General features: G+C 39.7%; 1 protein-coding gene across 4 annotated transcripts in view; it reads left to right on the forward strand.

Annotated features, from left to right (window-relative positions):
- LOC139689918 (inter-alpha-trypsin inhibitor heavy chain H2-like) overlaps positions 1-11,971 on the forward strand; it is a 50,621-nt gene extending 38,650 nt beyond the window's left edge. For 2 of the 4 annotated variants that reach the window (XM_071587042.1, XM_071587044.1), the window contains 10 exons: positions 905-1,049; positions 1,487-1,608; positions 2,826-3,098; positions 4,074-4,294; positions 5,556-5,805; positions 6,167-6,266; positions 6,886-7,167; positions 9,887-10,008; positions 10,160-10,293; positions 11,780-11,971. In XM_071587042.1, the coding sequence (XP_071443143.1) occupies positions 905-1,049; positions 1,487-1,608; positions 2,826-3,098; positions 4,074-4,294; positions 5,556-5,805; positions 6,167-6,266; positions 6,886-7,167; positions 9,887-10,008; positions 10,160-10,293; positions 11,780-11,846 (1,716 nt within the window). In that variant the 3' untranslated portion in view covers positions 11,847-11,971. Of the gene's footprint in view, positions 1-904; positions 1,050-1,486; positions 1,609-2,825; positions 3,099-4,073; positions 4,295-5,555; positions 5,806-6,166; positions 6,267-6,885; positions 7,168-9,886; positions 10,009-10,159; positions 10,294-11,779 lie in introns of those variants that run through there. The other 2 variants (XM_071587043.1, XM_071587045.1) reach the window with 2 other exon arrangements.
- The last annotated feature ends 4,426 nt before the right edge of the window (positions 11,972-16,397 follow it).

Below are 16,397 nucleotides of genomic sequence, written 5' to 3' on the forward strand. Positions count from 1 at the left end.
GTCCTTTGACACCTTTTGCCCTTCACAAAACCCCCTTCCTCTATTCTTATCTTCCCGTCACATCATATCTCAGCCCAAGTGACCAGGTAACAACGTCATCCATTACTGCACAAATGTTAGTGAAAATTCAGAACCACGTCAAACTAGCCCTTCAGGTGAGCATCATCAATGGGTTTGTTGCCCCGAGCAAGAAATTGAGCCACCCTTCCATTCCTTTCCGCCCTCGACTCCTTTGTCCCTCCTCACTGCACAATTAATGACCATTGGCAGCAATTAATAAACAAATATACCCCTATTAAATCATATTCTCATTCGGCCATACAGGAACATCGAAATCAGTCTTTCAATATAATTTTCCAGACAAGTTGAATAAAATTGAGGGGTTGAAAACATGACATATGCTTTTTTATTTATGAATGTATGCTTCAAGCATTCACATGTTAAGCAATTACAAAATTATTTCAAATCAGACATGAGCACTTCTTTCTTTTATATACAAAATATATAAAATTATTTATCTATGTTTGTCACCATTTTTCATTTATTTAATATTAAATAAACGCAAATATTAGTAAAATTTAAAATTTAGTAAAATTTTTGTCTCATACATAGGTACATCTTGGATATTTTTTGGTTAAAATGTGTAAGTAATATATTTTAACTGTCTTATCTATTTATATTATCAAAATTTGCTTCTCTATCTGTGATGGTGAGCGGTTAAACTAAATATCGAAATGTCTGATGCAGAGTAAGGAATGCCAGTACAGGACTACCAGTTTGGCCCACTATTAAGATCAAACAACACTCTGTTAGCTTCCTTGTCCCTCTTTCAGTCTTCTTTTTTATCGATCGTACCTAGTTCTATTAAGGTAAATATTCAAAAACCTGATTTAACATTGAGTAGTTGGAACCCACTGGATTGCAGGTCTGGAGTCCATTTCCAAAAAAGACGCGAATCAATGAGCCTGGAAGAGGAAGAGTATTACCAGCTACACCTAAATATTTGGAACGGGCCAAAAAGCACCTGAAGAAGCTGTCTCTAAAAGGAGGTTAGACACTGCTGAATATCTTAGTTAATTCTAATCAAAGTTCTTCAATCCATATTTGATATGTTTTAAAAAGAATATGTTCTACTGATGATGATTGAAAACCTCATGGCTTAGCACAAGATATATCTTCTGTGACATGAATTCATTCATGACAGTCAAAATTCCGACAAAAACTAAAAGGCATTTAAATTGGGGTCTGAGAAACATCAATGCCACGGTTCATGGTTGAATGATTGAAGATTCTTTTATGAGTGAAGGGAAGGAAGGTAATATGGAATTGTTTACAGGTGTTTCAACTGCTATTGCATATTATTATAAATTATTCCCTGCAATGTGCAAAATGTATCAACAAAATAAGTATGCATTAATATTTAAATATTTACGTGGAGTAAATGTAAACTTCTGCAATTAATAATTCAATCAGCCGTATGTTACAGGTACCAAAACTCTTCAAGGCCTACTCAGAGGATTGTCTCTGGCGAGGGAGACTCAGAAATTTGGAGGAAATGCAACTATTTTCCCCATGATTGTTTTGATCACCGATGGAGAAAGCAATATGGTCAGTATGGCGGGTGGCTTATCATGTGATATCAAAGTACTTTACATTCCCTTTACTCCTATTTCATATATTTGAGGGAACTATCCATCTGAGTGATATGAATCAAACTTGGAAGTTACCATTCACATTTTGGTAAGGGTTATGAATGAGGACACTTAGTACTTCCATATTATTTTATTCCAGGGTATATTTTGAGGGTAAGTAAGCGGTGAAGTGTGTTACAATGATACGCATGGGCACACCCATAATGCTAAAAGGCTTCTTACGAGGAGAAAGCGGGGAAACAAAAACTACCCTGGACATCTGAACGCACCTATGTCTTCCCGTTTGCTTCACTTACTTTATGCCAAGTATTTACAGGATGTTAAACATCAGCATTGTTATTTAACCCTTTTTCTAAGAGGTCTGTCAAAAATATTTCACTTAAATAGAAAAGGATGTGGTACATCGGAAGCAATCAAGTTTGTGAGTCCAAATATTAGGATTTATATAAATAAACGCATGTTGCATAATATATCAGTGTGTCACAAGCACACACACGCACACACACTAGAATCATATATTCAGGATAATTTACATGATCCCTGCTGGTCCTAGACTTAAACATTTCATACCAATATCTGTCCAGAAAATAAATCTCAGAGAGAGTGGGGGAATAAGCGGCAACTCCACAATATGTGGCTCCTTTCGATGGGATGGAAATGAGAAAAAAATTTGTGAGAATAATTTTGCATATTAGAAAAATCTAGACAATAATGAGTTCTTCCAGGAATAATTTTCAATATTGCAACATCCAGTTCACTTGAATTTGGATGTTGGAAAATGTTAATAAGAAAAGGCTTGCAGCATAGCCACGAGAACATTTTATGGACAATTTTGTGATTCTTATATTGATTCATATGTGATAAAATTAAATCATACTAGGTAAGACATTTCATGTTTACATGAGGCTACTTGTGAATGTGGATGTTAGAACTTATGCTTGGAGTGGCTTTTCACACCTGGCATTTAGTGTCTGCTATGAGAATTATTTGGGCCCACCGGACTAATTCAAAATCTGTTTCTTTGGGAGTTTTGGATAATTATTGCCTGGATGCACTGCCAGTTCATTTATATTTCACATTGCAAGACATCGGAGGAAATTCAGAATTTCACTTATTTTTTTGCTGCCATCCCTTTTCACTTTCAATTGTATTCAGATAAGACCTCTATTTTAGGACAACGATGCCACGGCATCTGAAGAGACGAACCAAAGTGATGGAAGCTTGGATGGTGACTGGGAAATCCCCATATTTTCCTTGGGGTATGAACCGGATTCTGATATGCCCTTCCTGAGAGCAATATCCAGACGTTCCGCGGGAGGGTTTGCCAGAAGAATCTATGATGCGGCCGACTCCGACCTCCAAATAAGTGAGCTACATGCGGAATCGGCATTCCCAGTTCTAGGAGGGATTCGCTTTACGTATTCAAACAGAGTGGGCGATCTTGAGGTTAGCATTTGGAATAATAATTACAATACCTTATGCAAAATCAGATTGATACTGTCTCCCAAAATTCAATAAAGCTGGCTGGAGTTGCTAAAAAATTCAATGAGTATAAAGGGACATTCGCATGTGTTTCTCTGTGTGATGTTTCATTTACCATACTATTGATATGATTTCTATTTATATAGTGTATTTAAAATGGTTTATGTACAATATATGCATGTTTCTGCCCGTAGAGCACTTGTGTTGGCTGACACCATCTTGCTTCGATTTATTCCTCACATTCATGAGACTTTGGTGGAATATATATATTGATTAAAAGATTCAAACAAGAGAAGTTTTCCTTAACTAATGATCAACTAACCATTTATTAGATCTAAAGCCCTTCTTTCACTAATTTCTGAGATTCGCACACCCTCCAACCCTACTCTGTCTGTTCCGACATTGAGCACTTATCCTGTTGCCCTGAAATATCTCCCGAGCTTAGAAAATTCGTGTATTCCACTGAGCGGCAGATATGGATTGGCTGATGACTGCTCCCGTAATTGCAAATTCATCATTGCACCCACCAGATCCATTCCAAAGAGATCGAGGGCTAGGAGCCAGATATTGGCTTACTCATGCAGCATCAAGGCTACAAGGGAACCAAAAACCGCAAAAAGATTTGCCTTGACCGGGATTCCGGTCAAGGCGAATGGTCTTTACACTCTGAAATTGTTGCATTGAAATGCATATTAGTGGATGACTCTGTTACTTTTGCGGCATCTCCCGCGGTTTCTCTGGAACTGCAAAGAGAGCCTAACGCGAATTATAGGTGTGGAGTGTCCCCTTCTGAAAGCGATGATTTTGATTAATAACCAAAATTGATTTTTCGCAAACTATTAAACTTTAAAAATCTACGCAATGAATGCATTTCGATAGAATTTCGAATGACCCCATGCAATTCTAAGTGTTGATTTTTTATTTGTTTCTCTTGACTAGGTTGACCCAGCCACTCTCACCTACACTCGCTTCTACACAGCCATGTCTGGCTCCGAGCTGGTCGTGGCGGGTAAGCTGAAAGGACACTTTGAGAGCTCCATGGAAACAAAGTATGATCCAAATCTAGACATTGAAAAAATTGATGGCTTAGATAGTGGTCCATCTCTCCGAGGAGCTGTTACAGCCATTTCAGCATTAGGAAGAGCAATTTTACCGTTCAGGTATAATCATTAAGGTCATACGTTGCACACATGAATTGGGCATTGAAATTCATTTGGAATGCAACTCAAAATATGCAGCAATCAAATTGTTATTTAAATTATAGCACCTTTTTAGTTTTCTTGGGATGTACAGAATTTGACAGGGTTTCATTTTCCTGGCTAGTTTGGTAGGTGTATAGCTTACCAGATAAATAACCTATTGCTGGCTAAAACCCTTTGGTGCCATGAACAAATTTTTCCATGCCATTAATAAGTTTTCAAGTGTGTGGACTGTGGGGATTTATGTTCCCAAACAAACTTTGGAATATATCAAGCATAAATTCTAACATATGTGTCCTCTTGTGGTTTATTATCTGACCCATTGTTACATGTTACAATGCTAGTTTATTGGCTGTAAAGAAAAACCCAATAGTGTTATGTACAGTCACCAGTCAGAGGTCATGATCTGAGTCATTTGACATTGATGCAGTTTTTCAATGGTGCCTCGATTCATGGAACAAATCTGAAACTCCACATTGCCGCTGAGTACTAGTTCAGAGAGGTTCACTGCCATGCTTTCACATGAAATGCAAATGCATCCGAGCCAACCCTTTAAATTATTGATAAATCAACTGCAATAATTTTTCTATTCCTCCTGGAGTGGTGGGTGATACTTATTTTCAATGATTTTGGTTCAAAAGTTGTCCTCTAATCTGCTTCCATGCATCAGCATGGTCCTAGAGAATCCCACACGAGGTGCTTGACACAGATTGTTGGGGCATGTGACGATACCACAGTTGTCAACCCAAAGGTCAGCTTAAGAGGTGAGGGTTGAGCTCGCCTATAACTGAGTCCCATAGCATATGAAATGCACGCATCAGCATGAAGGCTCTGCTCTTTCTCCCGTGCTGCCTAATGTTTCCCAGGGAGATCTTGTGTTTGAAGAAGCATGCAGCTTACGTGAAGCTGAGGGTGTCACCCTGAATCGAAGCCCTACCCTCTTCACAGTTGCCCAGTGCTCTACCCACGGCACTACTACACCCCCAGAATGTGAGGGTAGAAAAAATTTATACGAGGGACGTTTGTTTCCTTCTGTTTGTTTGGTGCTTGTGAATGTTATGAGGGAAACAAAGAGTCCTTGGCTCTGCTCAGCTGTCCATGACTCTCAGTTTGTCACGTGGTTTAGAGCCTGCACTATTCCCTCATTTCTGGGCATCAGGTTTTTTTGGTGTGAGACGTTCTCTAGGTACTCTCATTTATTTCTTTTTCAACTTTATTTTAGGTCGTCTGTGTCTGATTCCTCATTTCGACTGGATAGACTATGGGCATACCTGATGGTCAGCCAACTAACTTCCCGAGAAGCAGCCCAAAAAGTCTGGGGCTCTCTTTGGGTGGAGAGGAGCCGGAATGGAGTGAATGCATCCAGCTCCAAGGCAACGGATATCACCAGGTGGACAGATGGGATATACCATGCAGAATTAGCGACCAACGTCAGCTACTTGGTCTCATCATCAAAAATTATGGCCAAGCATGTGAGAATACCCATTTGACTTTCTTTAACAGTTTGTAACCATAGCCATGCACATACATACAAAGTTTGCCAACGCATACTCTAATGTAGCTTATTTCTCCAAACTCTTGCTCTAGGTGCAAACCCATCTGTTAAATGCATTTTCACACGTGAAGAGCCATTCAGATATTTGCTCAGATCCATCTAGCGTTGGAAATGATTCGTCCATTATTGACAGGGCTTTGCAATTTAAAAACAGGGTTTAAAACATGTTTGTGCAAGTTCTTTTATTTTTAATTGTTAGATGTTGAAGCAGACTAAATTGGACACCATATGAAACACTTCACTCCTATCACTGATAATGGCTTTCTTCATCTTTCCAGTATTCCTTTGTAAGTCCAGGTATGATTCTGAAATTTGCTGAAATGAAGGATGACCCTTGGGACTACATAGATCAGAGAGTCATGGATTACGATAGCATTGGTAAGCATTCAGCTTTCTTTCATAAAAAGGTAATTTAATGAAATGCAACCGTGGGAGAAATGTTTCTCATAATTTTACTAAAGAACGCATATACATACTACCATCATGACAACGGTTTAATGGATATTTTACTGTGAAATTAAAAGCTAATGCTTAGCATGTAATGGAAGGAAGACCAAATGAATAGTAAGGGGATAAAATTAATTTCAAATTATGCACCTATCAATGCAAATTGCCCGTTTCCCGGTCCCTCGATTCCCGGTCAATGCAAATAATTTTTGCACTTTGAAAATTATTGAAATGTATTGCTCAAAAGTGGATGACTCCATTAAAAGTAATTGTTGCGCCGTGCAAAACTGTACTTTTCTACAGAATGAATTCTGCGGAAGATTATAGTCTTTTAGAATGCATGCGAAATTCTTCCACGATGAATAAAGCCTGAAACTGTACAGAGTAAATTATACATTTTTTGCGATGTTCGTGTCCTCAAGAGATACCCTTAGACGCTGCCGAAACCTCCCGAGAATGTTTCAATTGAATTTGATTGCATGAGTTGAGCAAAATGCATACCTCTCCAAATACGAAAGCAAGCGATCCCTGAGCGGTTTATTTGTTCCAGATAGCAACCCCGGCTGGGGCGGGAGGAAGCACGGGCGGGGCAGGAGACACTCCCGGAAGCCGCGCCCGCACAAGGGCTCCCTCCGAGGAGACGTGGCCCTCGGGAGGATGAGGCTCGAAGAGTACGACCGGGGGTGGAGCGGCGAGCAGTGTGACATGAAGGAGGGCATCTACTGGTTGACCCTGCCCCTCGTGCCCAGGCCCTCCTCCGTCTGCCAGGTCGGGATCCACAACCTCACGTGTCCCGAAGGATTGCCGGAAAGACAAGACCGCCACGAAAAATGTAAGGAGCTTCGAATTCACTGCAATGAAGTGGCCCGCGAGCGTTTCTTCACGACCCGCGAAAAATCTTTGTTATGTATTTGCAAAGACCCTGCACCTGTCACCGCTTCCTATCAACTTTCGGCTCTCACAACCTTACATATCATCTTCCTTTAGTCATCTTTCTTCCACGGCCCTCCGATTTCCTTATCTTTGAGATAATCTGGGTCTCTCTCGTCTTCTTTTTGATAGAGGACTATTGTTATAAATGAACTTGGGGACGTTGAGTAAGGATATTAAGAAAAGACTCGTAAAAACTTTGATATGGAGCGTAGCTATGTACGGCGCGGAAACGTGGTCATTGAAGCAGGAGGATAGACGTAGACTGGAGGCTTTTGAAATGTGGGTGTGGAGAAGAATGAAGAAGGTGAAATGGGCAGAGAAGAAAACAAACGAGGAAGTACTTGGTATGGTGGGCGAAGAGAGGGGTTTGTTGGGAGCAATCCTATGGAGGCAGGAAAAGTGGATGAAGGGGGTGTTGACCGGCAGTGGGATGTTGAAGACTGTGATAGAGGGTAGAATGTTGGGCAAAAGAGGAAAGGGAAGGAACAGGATAGGGATGTTGGACGGGATGAAGGGAGGAAGAAAGTACTCAGAGATGAAGAGGGACCTGATATAGAGTAGGATGATGGATTTTGTGTTTTGTTAGGAGTAATAAAATATCTGTTTGGTAGTTAGTTGTGTCCATCCAAAAACCTACCTTAACCGGTAGATTACCTTAAAAAAAATGAAAACGCGGGTCGAATTACCCAATGTATTTCAATAATAAGTAGATGATATTGATAAAAAAGAGTAGAAAACGTAATCATGATATTTTGCTTGCTTAATAGAGTTCAAAAATTTGCGTCATTGCGAAGGCGGCTTTCATAATATAAATTGAATGAAATTGGGACTCGTTCGATTGGGCCCAAAAGACCGCAGCGGGGCACACGCCCCGACCTGAGACCATTCGCACTGGGGTGAGGAGTGCTGTAATTGAATAATATCATTTTTGTATACAATATAATTCTTGGCATTTATAATTATTTCCGAAACAAAGTAACGCAAACAATTAAGCCAGAGGGCGTCATGGGAGGGGCACCGTACGGAAATCCGCCTGCTCCAGTGGAACGGATCCTACAAAACATAGATGCGATCTTGCATGTACGTACGTCACACTGCACAAGTAATGACAACGGACGTCAAACGATAATCAGGAGGCTATGACATTCCGGTCCCTGTTCCTTGCGTTTCTTCGACAAAATCACAGAGATTATGGAATGAGATACTCGAGCGTATTATAATGAAAATAGGCGATGAATTGATTTGGCCATTAGTCTGAACTGTAGCCAAGAATTATGATTTAAGATGAATTACATCTGCTGGAATAGAATTTCTATAATCAGTTGCATTACATTAAGGCCGTTCCGAATGCTCCAAAAACCTATTTTTGAGGGAAAAGGATAAGTCTGCGTATATTGGAAGATTCTGAGATATGGTTCTGGAGTTGAGTGAAAAATTATCATAGAGCAGTGAGAGAAAGTTTCTAATATGGTGGGGGAAGAGGGGTTGTTTTTGGAAGATATTCTAAGGCAGAAAAAATGGATTGAGGAGTAATTGTGGGATGGTGATGACGGTCACAGTTGATTCTAGTGTTAAAATGGAGAATGGGCTCTGCAAGGAAAAGGAAGCACAAGAAAAGGCTTTTTGAATGTCAGAGGAAGGGGGGGGGGGGCGCAGAACGGATGACGAGCGGACGCAGATGACATCAAGGGAAGAAGCGCACGGTTAAATGGTTTTCCGCTGCTCGGGATAAATTTGGACCCCCACAGTCTTGTAAACCTAATAATTTTCAGAGTCCATAAAGAGTGCATTTTGCACATATAACCAATCGACAAAATCAGAGCTTAAACTATTGCCCATGCGCAAAGTGTCAGAGAAAATGGAAGAAGCAAAAATCGCTTTCTCTCCTATTATTAAGAATGGTCAAGGTAGGTTTCAGATGGATCCATTACCACTGTCACTACCTATCTAGGCCTCAACACTAAATAGAAAATGTGAAACCTCCATACTAATAAACCATTCTTCACCTCCGCATACTTCCCGACTCCCTTCATTTCGTCAGTCATGCCTAATCTCTCTTTTTGCCTATTCTACCTCGTACACTCAAATTTATCCCCCCTACAACTGTCTTCAGCATTCCATTTTCACCCAATGTGCTTTCCATTCTATGGGTCATTATTTTGCCAAAGTGAAATAAAATCAATTCGATTTTAAGGTTCTCTTTTGCATTGCACAACTTGTATCTCTTTGGGTTTGGCGAAACATATGGGCAAGTATTCACGTATACAAGCATTCTGCATTGCTAAATTAATGAATGTAAAAACATGGATTTTTTCCGTTGCATAGACGGTGCTTCCAATTCAAAATAAGCAACCATTTTGACCCTTTTTTCAGCGTGGGTTTTGTTTATTTTAGCAATCCTTTTTCATGCTGTCGACGATGCACCGTATGTATGTACAACACCAAACGTACGAGGACGTGGAACGAAAGCAGCCAAAATGCAAAAAGAATATACTTTCAAACCCGTTGATGCAATACGTGGTCGGAATTGCCATCTCGACATACATGTATTTCTGGATGTAACCAATATTTTTGGGAAGGCGTTTCAATGATAGTCTTCTTCTTCGAAACCCTCTCAGATCCATTCGTGAAGAGTTTGGCAGACTTGGCGTGGATGAAGGATGTGAAGAGGGGAGCCAATTTGGTGCTGCCCAAGGGATATCATGGTGCCGATAACACTTTCAAGCTGGGACTGGGTCAGGTCAGCATTCTTTCCTTCCTCATGCAAATAGTCTATAGACAGGGATTTTTTTCAATTCAGAGCTACACTTGGACACATTTTATAACTTCCAACTGACATTTAATTCGATTAACTCGACAGACCCATCTAATGAAAAATATTACGTTTCCAGGATGACAAACTATTTGGAAAGTGTAAAACTCCAGCAGGAGTGCCTGGCCACTGCAGACATCTTAATTATTGCCTGCTAAAAGACTTTGCCGCCGACTACAACCACTTTCTGAAATACTTTTGCCACATCGAAGGGTAAGAATACATTTTTTTATGAAGCAACTGTAGCACGAACAATAACACACAACATTTCCCATTAGTAATAAGAATATTATAATATATTAGAGACACTTACTACCGTACACGCGTTACTTCAGGATCACCTGTCATCAACTATACGATTACGATATCCCTAAGGTTAGCAACGCAACGAAAGAAACGCTGGGTCCTTCGTTTCATCCTTTGGATGGATAATCTACTGACCGTGCCTCAGGCGGAACTTACTTGGAAATCAATGCGGAACATGATTCTGATAATGGAATAACTAAAGATGTGCACTTCTAATGCAAGCGCTTGATCTGATGGGCTGTACTTTAAGCAACCATGCAGGGAAGATCCTTCAAGAATATCAGAAGAAGGGAGACTGACCAAACTTAACAAACAATTAATTGAAAATACGCAGATTATAGGCATAAGTTTGCCTGGAAAGTTTTCCATTGTTACTGAGATCAGCGGTCAATATTTAGAGGATGTCGGAGTTCCGTGCGATGCATAGCCGTCATTCAATGACGTGATAGGAGGAAGCGGAAGTAGTGCGTTGTATTCCCACCATGTGCACGAAGGAGTTTGGCGCTAATCTCACACCAGAGCCAAATGAACGGTTGTGTTTCGTCATAAGTCTTCCAACTGGCTCAGTACGCAAGAATTAGTAATCATGTCATCACGTGCTAAGGGCTGCAATCATTGTTTTCACATTCTGTGTCTTCGTGGGAAGACTTTTGAAGCTGACCCCGATGCACGTGTTCGTAAAGATTAAGAGTTGAACAAGAGGCTGACGGCTAAAATTGTCCAACTTCGACGAAGAAAATTATAAAATACCGAAGGTAAACTCTGAGATGAACCTATTTATAACCTCAGGTCCAAATTAAAACTGATTTCATCCATTATTACTATTAATTTAACTGCTCAACCGATAAAAAAATCTTAAAAAATTCTTGATAAAAAAATCAAACATAAATATAGTCAGATTTTCGGAAAGAATTTCTGGGTATTATATGAAACTAGATGAAATGATATTTATCACATGTATGCACCTTTTGAAGTGTAAACAATGGCAATCTTTAATTAAAATATTACTGATGAATATTGCAAAATTTCAAAGACAACTTTCAACGTGAAACAATTTTACGGAAACTAAGTGAAACTCGGTCCGTGTGGTATGACTGCAACAAAAAATTTTCTTTTTCAAAATACTGCATCTCATCTTCGAAACTTAAAATATGATGCATTCTAAAAATATAAGTACCGAACGAAAATTTCCGCGCGTTTCGCCAAGGAATCGGCAGTACTAAGGAAATGTTTCGAGACATGCGCTTGGTTTTACCTATACGTAGATACATATTCTCAAAATTCGTAGAATTTTCTCCGAAATTTTTTCGGTTTATTTGGTGGTCTAAGTTTTAACTTTCATCTAAGGCGTAAGATTATCAATGACTAATATTTGATCATTCTTTTGTTTCAGCTCTCCCAATTACGTTGGCGTCTGCTGTCCAGATTATTTGTATAAAAACAGAATACACCATGGCTAACTACAAGGGAATATTGAAGTATTCTCTGATTTAATTCGATCGCAAAAGATGGATATGATAAAGATATTTTCAATTTAAAAAAGGAATGAAACTTACGAAATATATTTTACTTATTTTAAAGTGATAATAAGACATTTTCAATAAAATAAATCAATCATTTATTTATAAAACACCAATCCAATGTTTAAATTTTCAGTTTCTCAAAAATGAAAGTAATTTGGTTACAAATAAATTTACTTAGGACGTAAGGAAATTCGTTAAGGGTATCTACAACAAATATTAAAAGAGTAATTATAATAATGAAGCACTTTCTGTAGAATAATTTGAGAAACTATAAGCACGCTGTTAATTTCAAGCATCACTGAAAACTGGCCAAAGAACTTCCACACATAACAGCATTGAGATGAAAAACAGTTTAGTAGAATCATAGCCAATGAAAGATTTAGTTCGACAAATGTATTGTAACACCTCATTTGTGGACATGACGGATGAACTACGGCAAATTATATTTTGTCACTCGAAAAAGACATCAAATCTCTGGGAATGATACTAAATTGCGAAAATCACAGGTAACACATTCATGACGTGCTTGGGAAGTGTCTCTAAATAATAGCCTTCATTAATTAATATCACTCCAGATAATAATCCCACGATTTCCTGCATGTTCATACTTGGTACGTTCAACAGGTAAAAATAGAAATGTTGGCAAACGCGTGGATCTAAGTTAATCACATACCTTGAGGAACTCATTTAACAAGCTGAGATTTTTCAACGAAGGAAAGACCGTTCGCGCGGCCGCACGAAGGGTATCCGTGAGAAAGAAGCTGAGTGTCTCTTGCAGAGAGAAGGAAGGGAAGCGAAACCTTCCTGAGCCTTCGACTTCGCAGAAACCGAAAAACAGTTGCAAGTCGAACGATTGGTAGCGGTCGAGGAGATTTGAAGAATATACGTACAAGGCGGGAGACGCAATCCGAAATGCGCGTACATAGATAGCCTCGTGGTTCGAACGGTTAGATGGCAATACGGCGGATGCGAGGACGAGGCAAACGAGGATCGAATTTCTTAAGGAATCCCCTGTAGTTGAAACAATGCGAGTTCTTCACTGACAGCGCAAGTAGCAAGAAAAAAAACGAAAACCGGAAAATAGGGGCTTAGTTTCAATGCTAATCATGACAGCAATCATAGTGTTCGGCCCCCCGAAAGTCTCGTTCGATGAACTGACGGCGTGACCCACTTGGTGCGAGGGCCTGCGGGTATAATTTACAAGAGGGGGGGACCAAGGACATGAACTACAAAACTTTTTGACTGAGTGAATGGACTCCTTTGGTGGCACATTCATACTATAGACACCGATTCTCTCATCGAGCCAAAGGCTATTAAGGGGACAATTTCAACAACAGGTACTTGTGGATAATTTTATTTTAAACTTTTGGATAGAAAATGTTCATAAGATTAGGAATCAAACCGATTTTTTTTCTGATAGGCGATGATAGAGATCACCCCGAACTAAGCTCTAAAGCGTTTGAATTCATGTATTAAGGGGCTCAGTTCCTTTTCCCGTCCCCCCTACTATTCCAAACCTAAATTCCCCCTACCATCCAAAAAGAAAAAAGTACCCAAAAAGCCCTTTCCATTATAGCTATCAAAATAGAAGGGCGTTAAATTACATCCTTGCCTTATTCCTACCCATTTTCCATCTTCTTTACTACTGTGTCCAGACGTACGAATAGAATCCTTGCATTAAATATGGCATAGATCAAAATATTGGATTAAAGACTTTTTGAACGGTCGGGTTCGAAGAGTAGTCATGCATGGAATTAGCTGACAAGCAGTAGAAGCTACTTCAGGTGCTCCCCAGAGAAATGTTATCGGACCTATTTTATTCTTACTTAATGTTAACGACAGTGACTTCGTAGCCAAGAGTAAAATACGCTTATTTGCTGACGATGTTCCTGAGATCAAAAGCCTCAGATGCCTCAAATGTCAGATGACCTTAATGCTATAAAACAGTGGTGCGACACGTGGCAATTATAATTAAACTTGTAAAATTACGTAGTGATACATAAATGGAAAAAGAGTCATTCTCTACCGAACGCCTGCTGCATTGGGAACACCGAAATGGAATGTGTGGGCTCAATTAAATACCTAGGCGTTACCCTCACTCACGATCTCTCCTGGGTGAAACACATACGGGGAATATGTGGACAAGCCAACAAAAAATTAGGATTTATTAGAAGAGTACTCGGTAAATGTGATTAAAAGGTCAAGGAAAACTGTTGTCTGTCGTTGGTTAGGCCTCATTTAGAATATCCTGCAAGTTTATGGGATTCTCACGAATTTGGATTAATTGCCGTCTAGGATCGCTTGCAGCGTATAGGAGCTAGATTTGTAGAACTTTGTTATGATGAACTTAACCTATCCAAAATATTAGAGCAGCTAGGCTGGCAATCGCTCCCGGAGAGAAGGTTAAATTACAGATTATATCTCTTGCATGGATTAGAAGGACGTCTCTTTAGCAATGATGTTGAAATGCATTATTGCCCTCATCGTACTACGGTAGGAGAGATCATGTGAATAAAATTAGAGAGATTAAGTGTAGAACAGATAGATTTAAGATGCCATTTTTTCCACAAACGATAAGGGATCAGAATAACATTGTCCGGCCTCGGCATGGCCGTGTTCGGGTAAAAATGGGTCTTGTGTGTATTCACCCCCTGCCACACACCCTAGTGGTTGGTCGCAGGGCACATAAATAAATAAATTTACACATCTGTAACTATTAAACATCACTGTGTTATTAAGAATAGGTATTTATTTCAGTTGAATCCACTTTCCGAATTCGCGAATGCAATTAAGATATATTTATCCTTTTTCATATTCCATCCTGTAAGAAACTTATGAGCAACAAACAGTGAATCTTGGGCTTCGTTTTGTTCCTTAATAGTATCCCTATTACTTTACTTTGCGTTATATTTTTCTCTAAATTATTTTTGTAAGCATTTTCGAAGCACGTAGTGTCAAGCCGATCTTCGAAAAGTTTCATGTTTTTTCCCTCTCTTTCCCACATTTTTCATTAGATCAGAAGGAAATATCAACTTAGTTAATAATTATTCTGGTGTGTACTCACCCACTGCCACACACCCTAGCAACGTCATTTAGGGGAATCAAAAAAAATATCGATTAATGCTTGGGCTTGGTTTTATTGTAACCATAAATCGCGGTGTAGATTTTGGCCCAGTGCTCATGAATTAACTTGGTAGTTTTGAGAGTATTTAGCTGCGGTTGTGGGAGTTGAAAGGAGATGGGATCGATAGCTAGGGTGGTCACTCGCGACATTTGAGATGCATGGGGGGATTCGGTCGGGGGAGGATGTTCAGGGGAGGGTGGAGAGGAACTCGGCATCGGCGTTGGTGCACTCTTGGCGATATGCGCCGAGGGGTCACGCCATTGAACTGGCTGAATGGTGGACTCCACTTGAAGTGCTTCCTACATTGTACCCCTAGAGATATATATATATATATATACAGATACCACAGGAAAAGATTCAACCGTTCACATTCTCGCCTGAATTGCCACCAAGTACTCTTTTGTGTAAATTTTGTAAATTGCCACCAAGTACTCTTTACGATCCCTTGAACGACTTCCTCACATGAAATTCGTTTTTCACAGCCTTATCTGAACACTTCATTCATTCCTCTCTGAATGTTTGGGAACTCCGGTTATTTTCGTTTTTAATCTCTACACAAGCTGCTGTCCTAAGTCTCGTGAGTTCGGATTTATGTTTCTCTCTTTAATTACTTCCTGCTTTCCCTCCACAATCCAATACTTCCTTAGAATGAGTTTATTTCTGACAACGGGTTCATTTGCAGCTTCTAGCGATCTACATTAAATATTTCAATGTTAAAATATTCAATCTACTGCTTCCGCATTGTCTAGTTTACTGAGGTATCTTTCCAACGTCTCTTGGGAGGCTTTTGGAGCAATTCGTTTATGATTCTGTGTCAGAAATACCAAGTTGGCTTTTTTCCATAGTTTCTTGAATTTTAGTTGGCACCCCATCACTATCAAACTCTGCTCAATGTCAGTATCTGCATCCGAACAGCGTTCCAACTCGTTCACTTCATTCTCAAATGTCTTACTTAAAAGAATGAGATAAATTCCTCTATTCACGTTGTCTACTGGCATGCGTATCCTTTTCGGTAGAGGTCTCCAAACAGGATGCTGACTCTTGTTGAGGTTTAGGCTGCATAGGAAAAGACATGGTACACTATCAAACAGAGGCTTCCATTGTGTATATCCCAGGAAAGAAACATTTGATAGTGATGAGGGATTGGAAGAAGACGGTAATTGGAGATGGTGGTGGGGTAGGGGATTGAATTTCAGCGATAACGAATCGCCTCTGAGAGAAAGCGACGGAGATCGGCAGGTGAGAGGATTTAAACGAACACTTCGTTTAAACGCCGCAATAAGCGTAGGTATACATGGAATATGCACGGGAACTGAGAGAGATATCATTTAGACTGCATTATCTTTAGGCTCAGATTTAGGAAC

Source organism: Hetaerina americana, unplaced genomic scaffold (genome assembly GCF_022747635.1).
Source record: "Hetaerina americana unplaced genomic scaffold, ioHetAmer1.1.p SCAF_29, whole genome shotgun sequence".
NCBI lineage: Eukaryota > Metazoa > Arthropoda > Insecta > Odonata > Calopterygidae > Hetaerina > Hetaerina americana.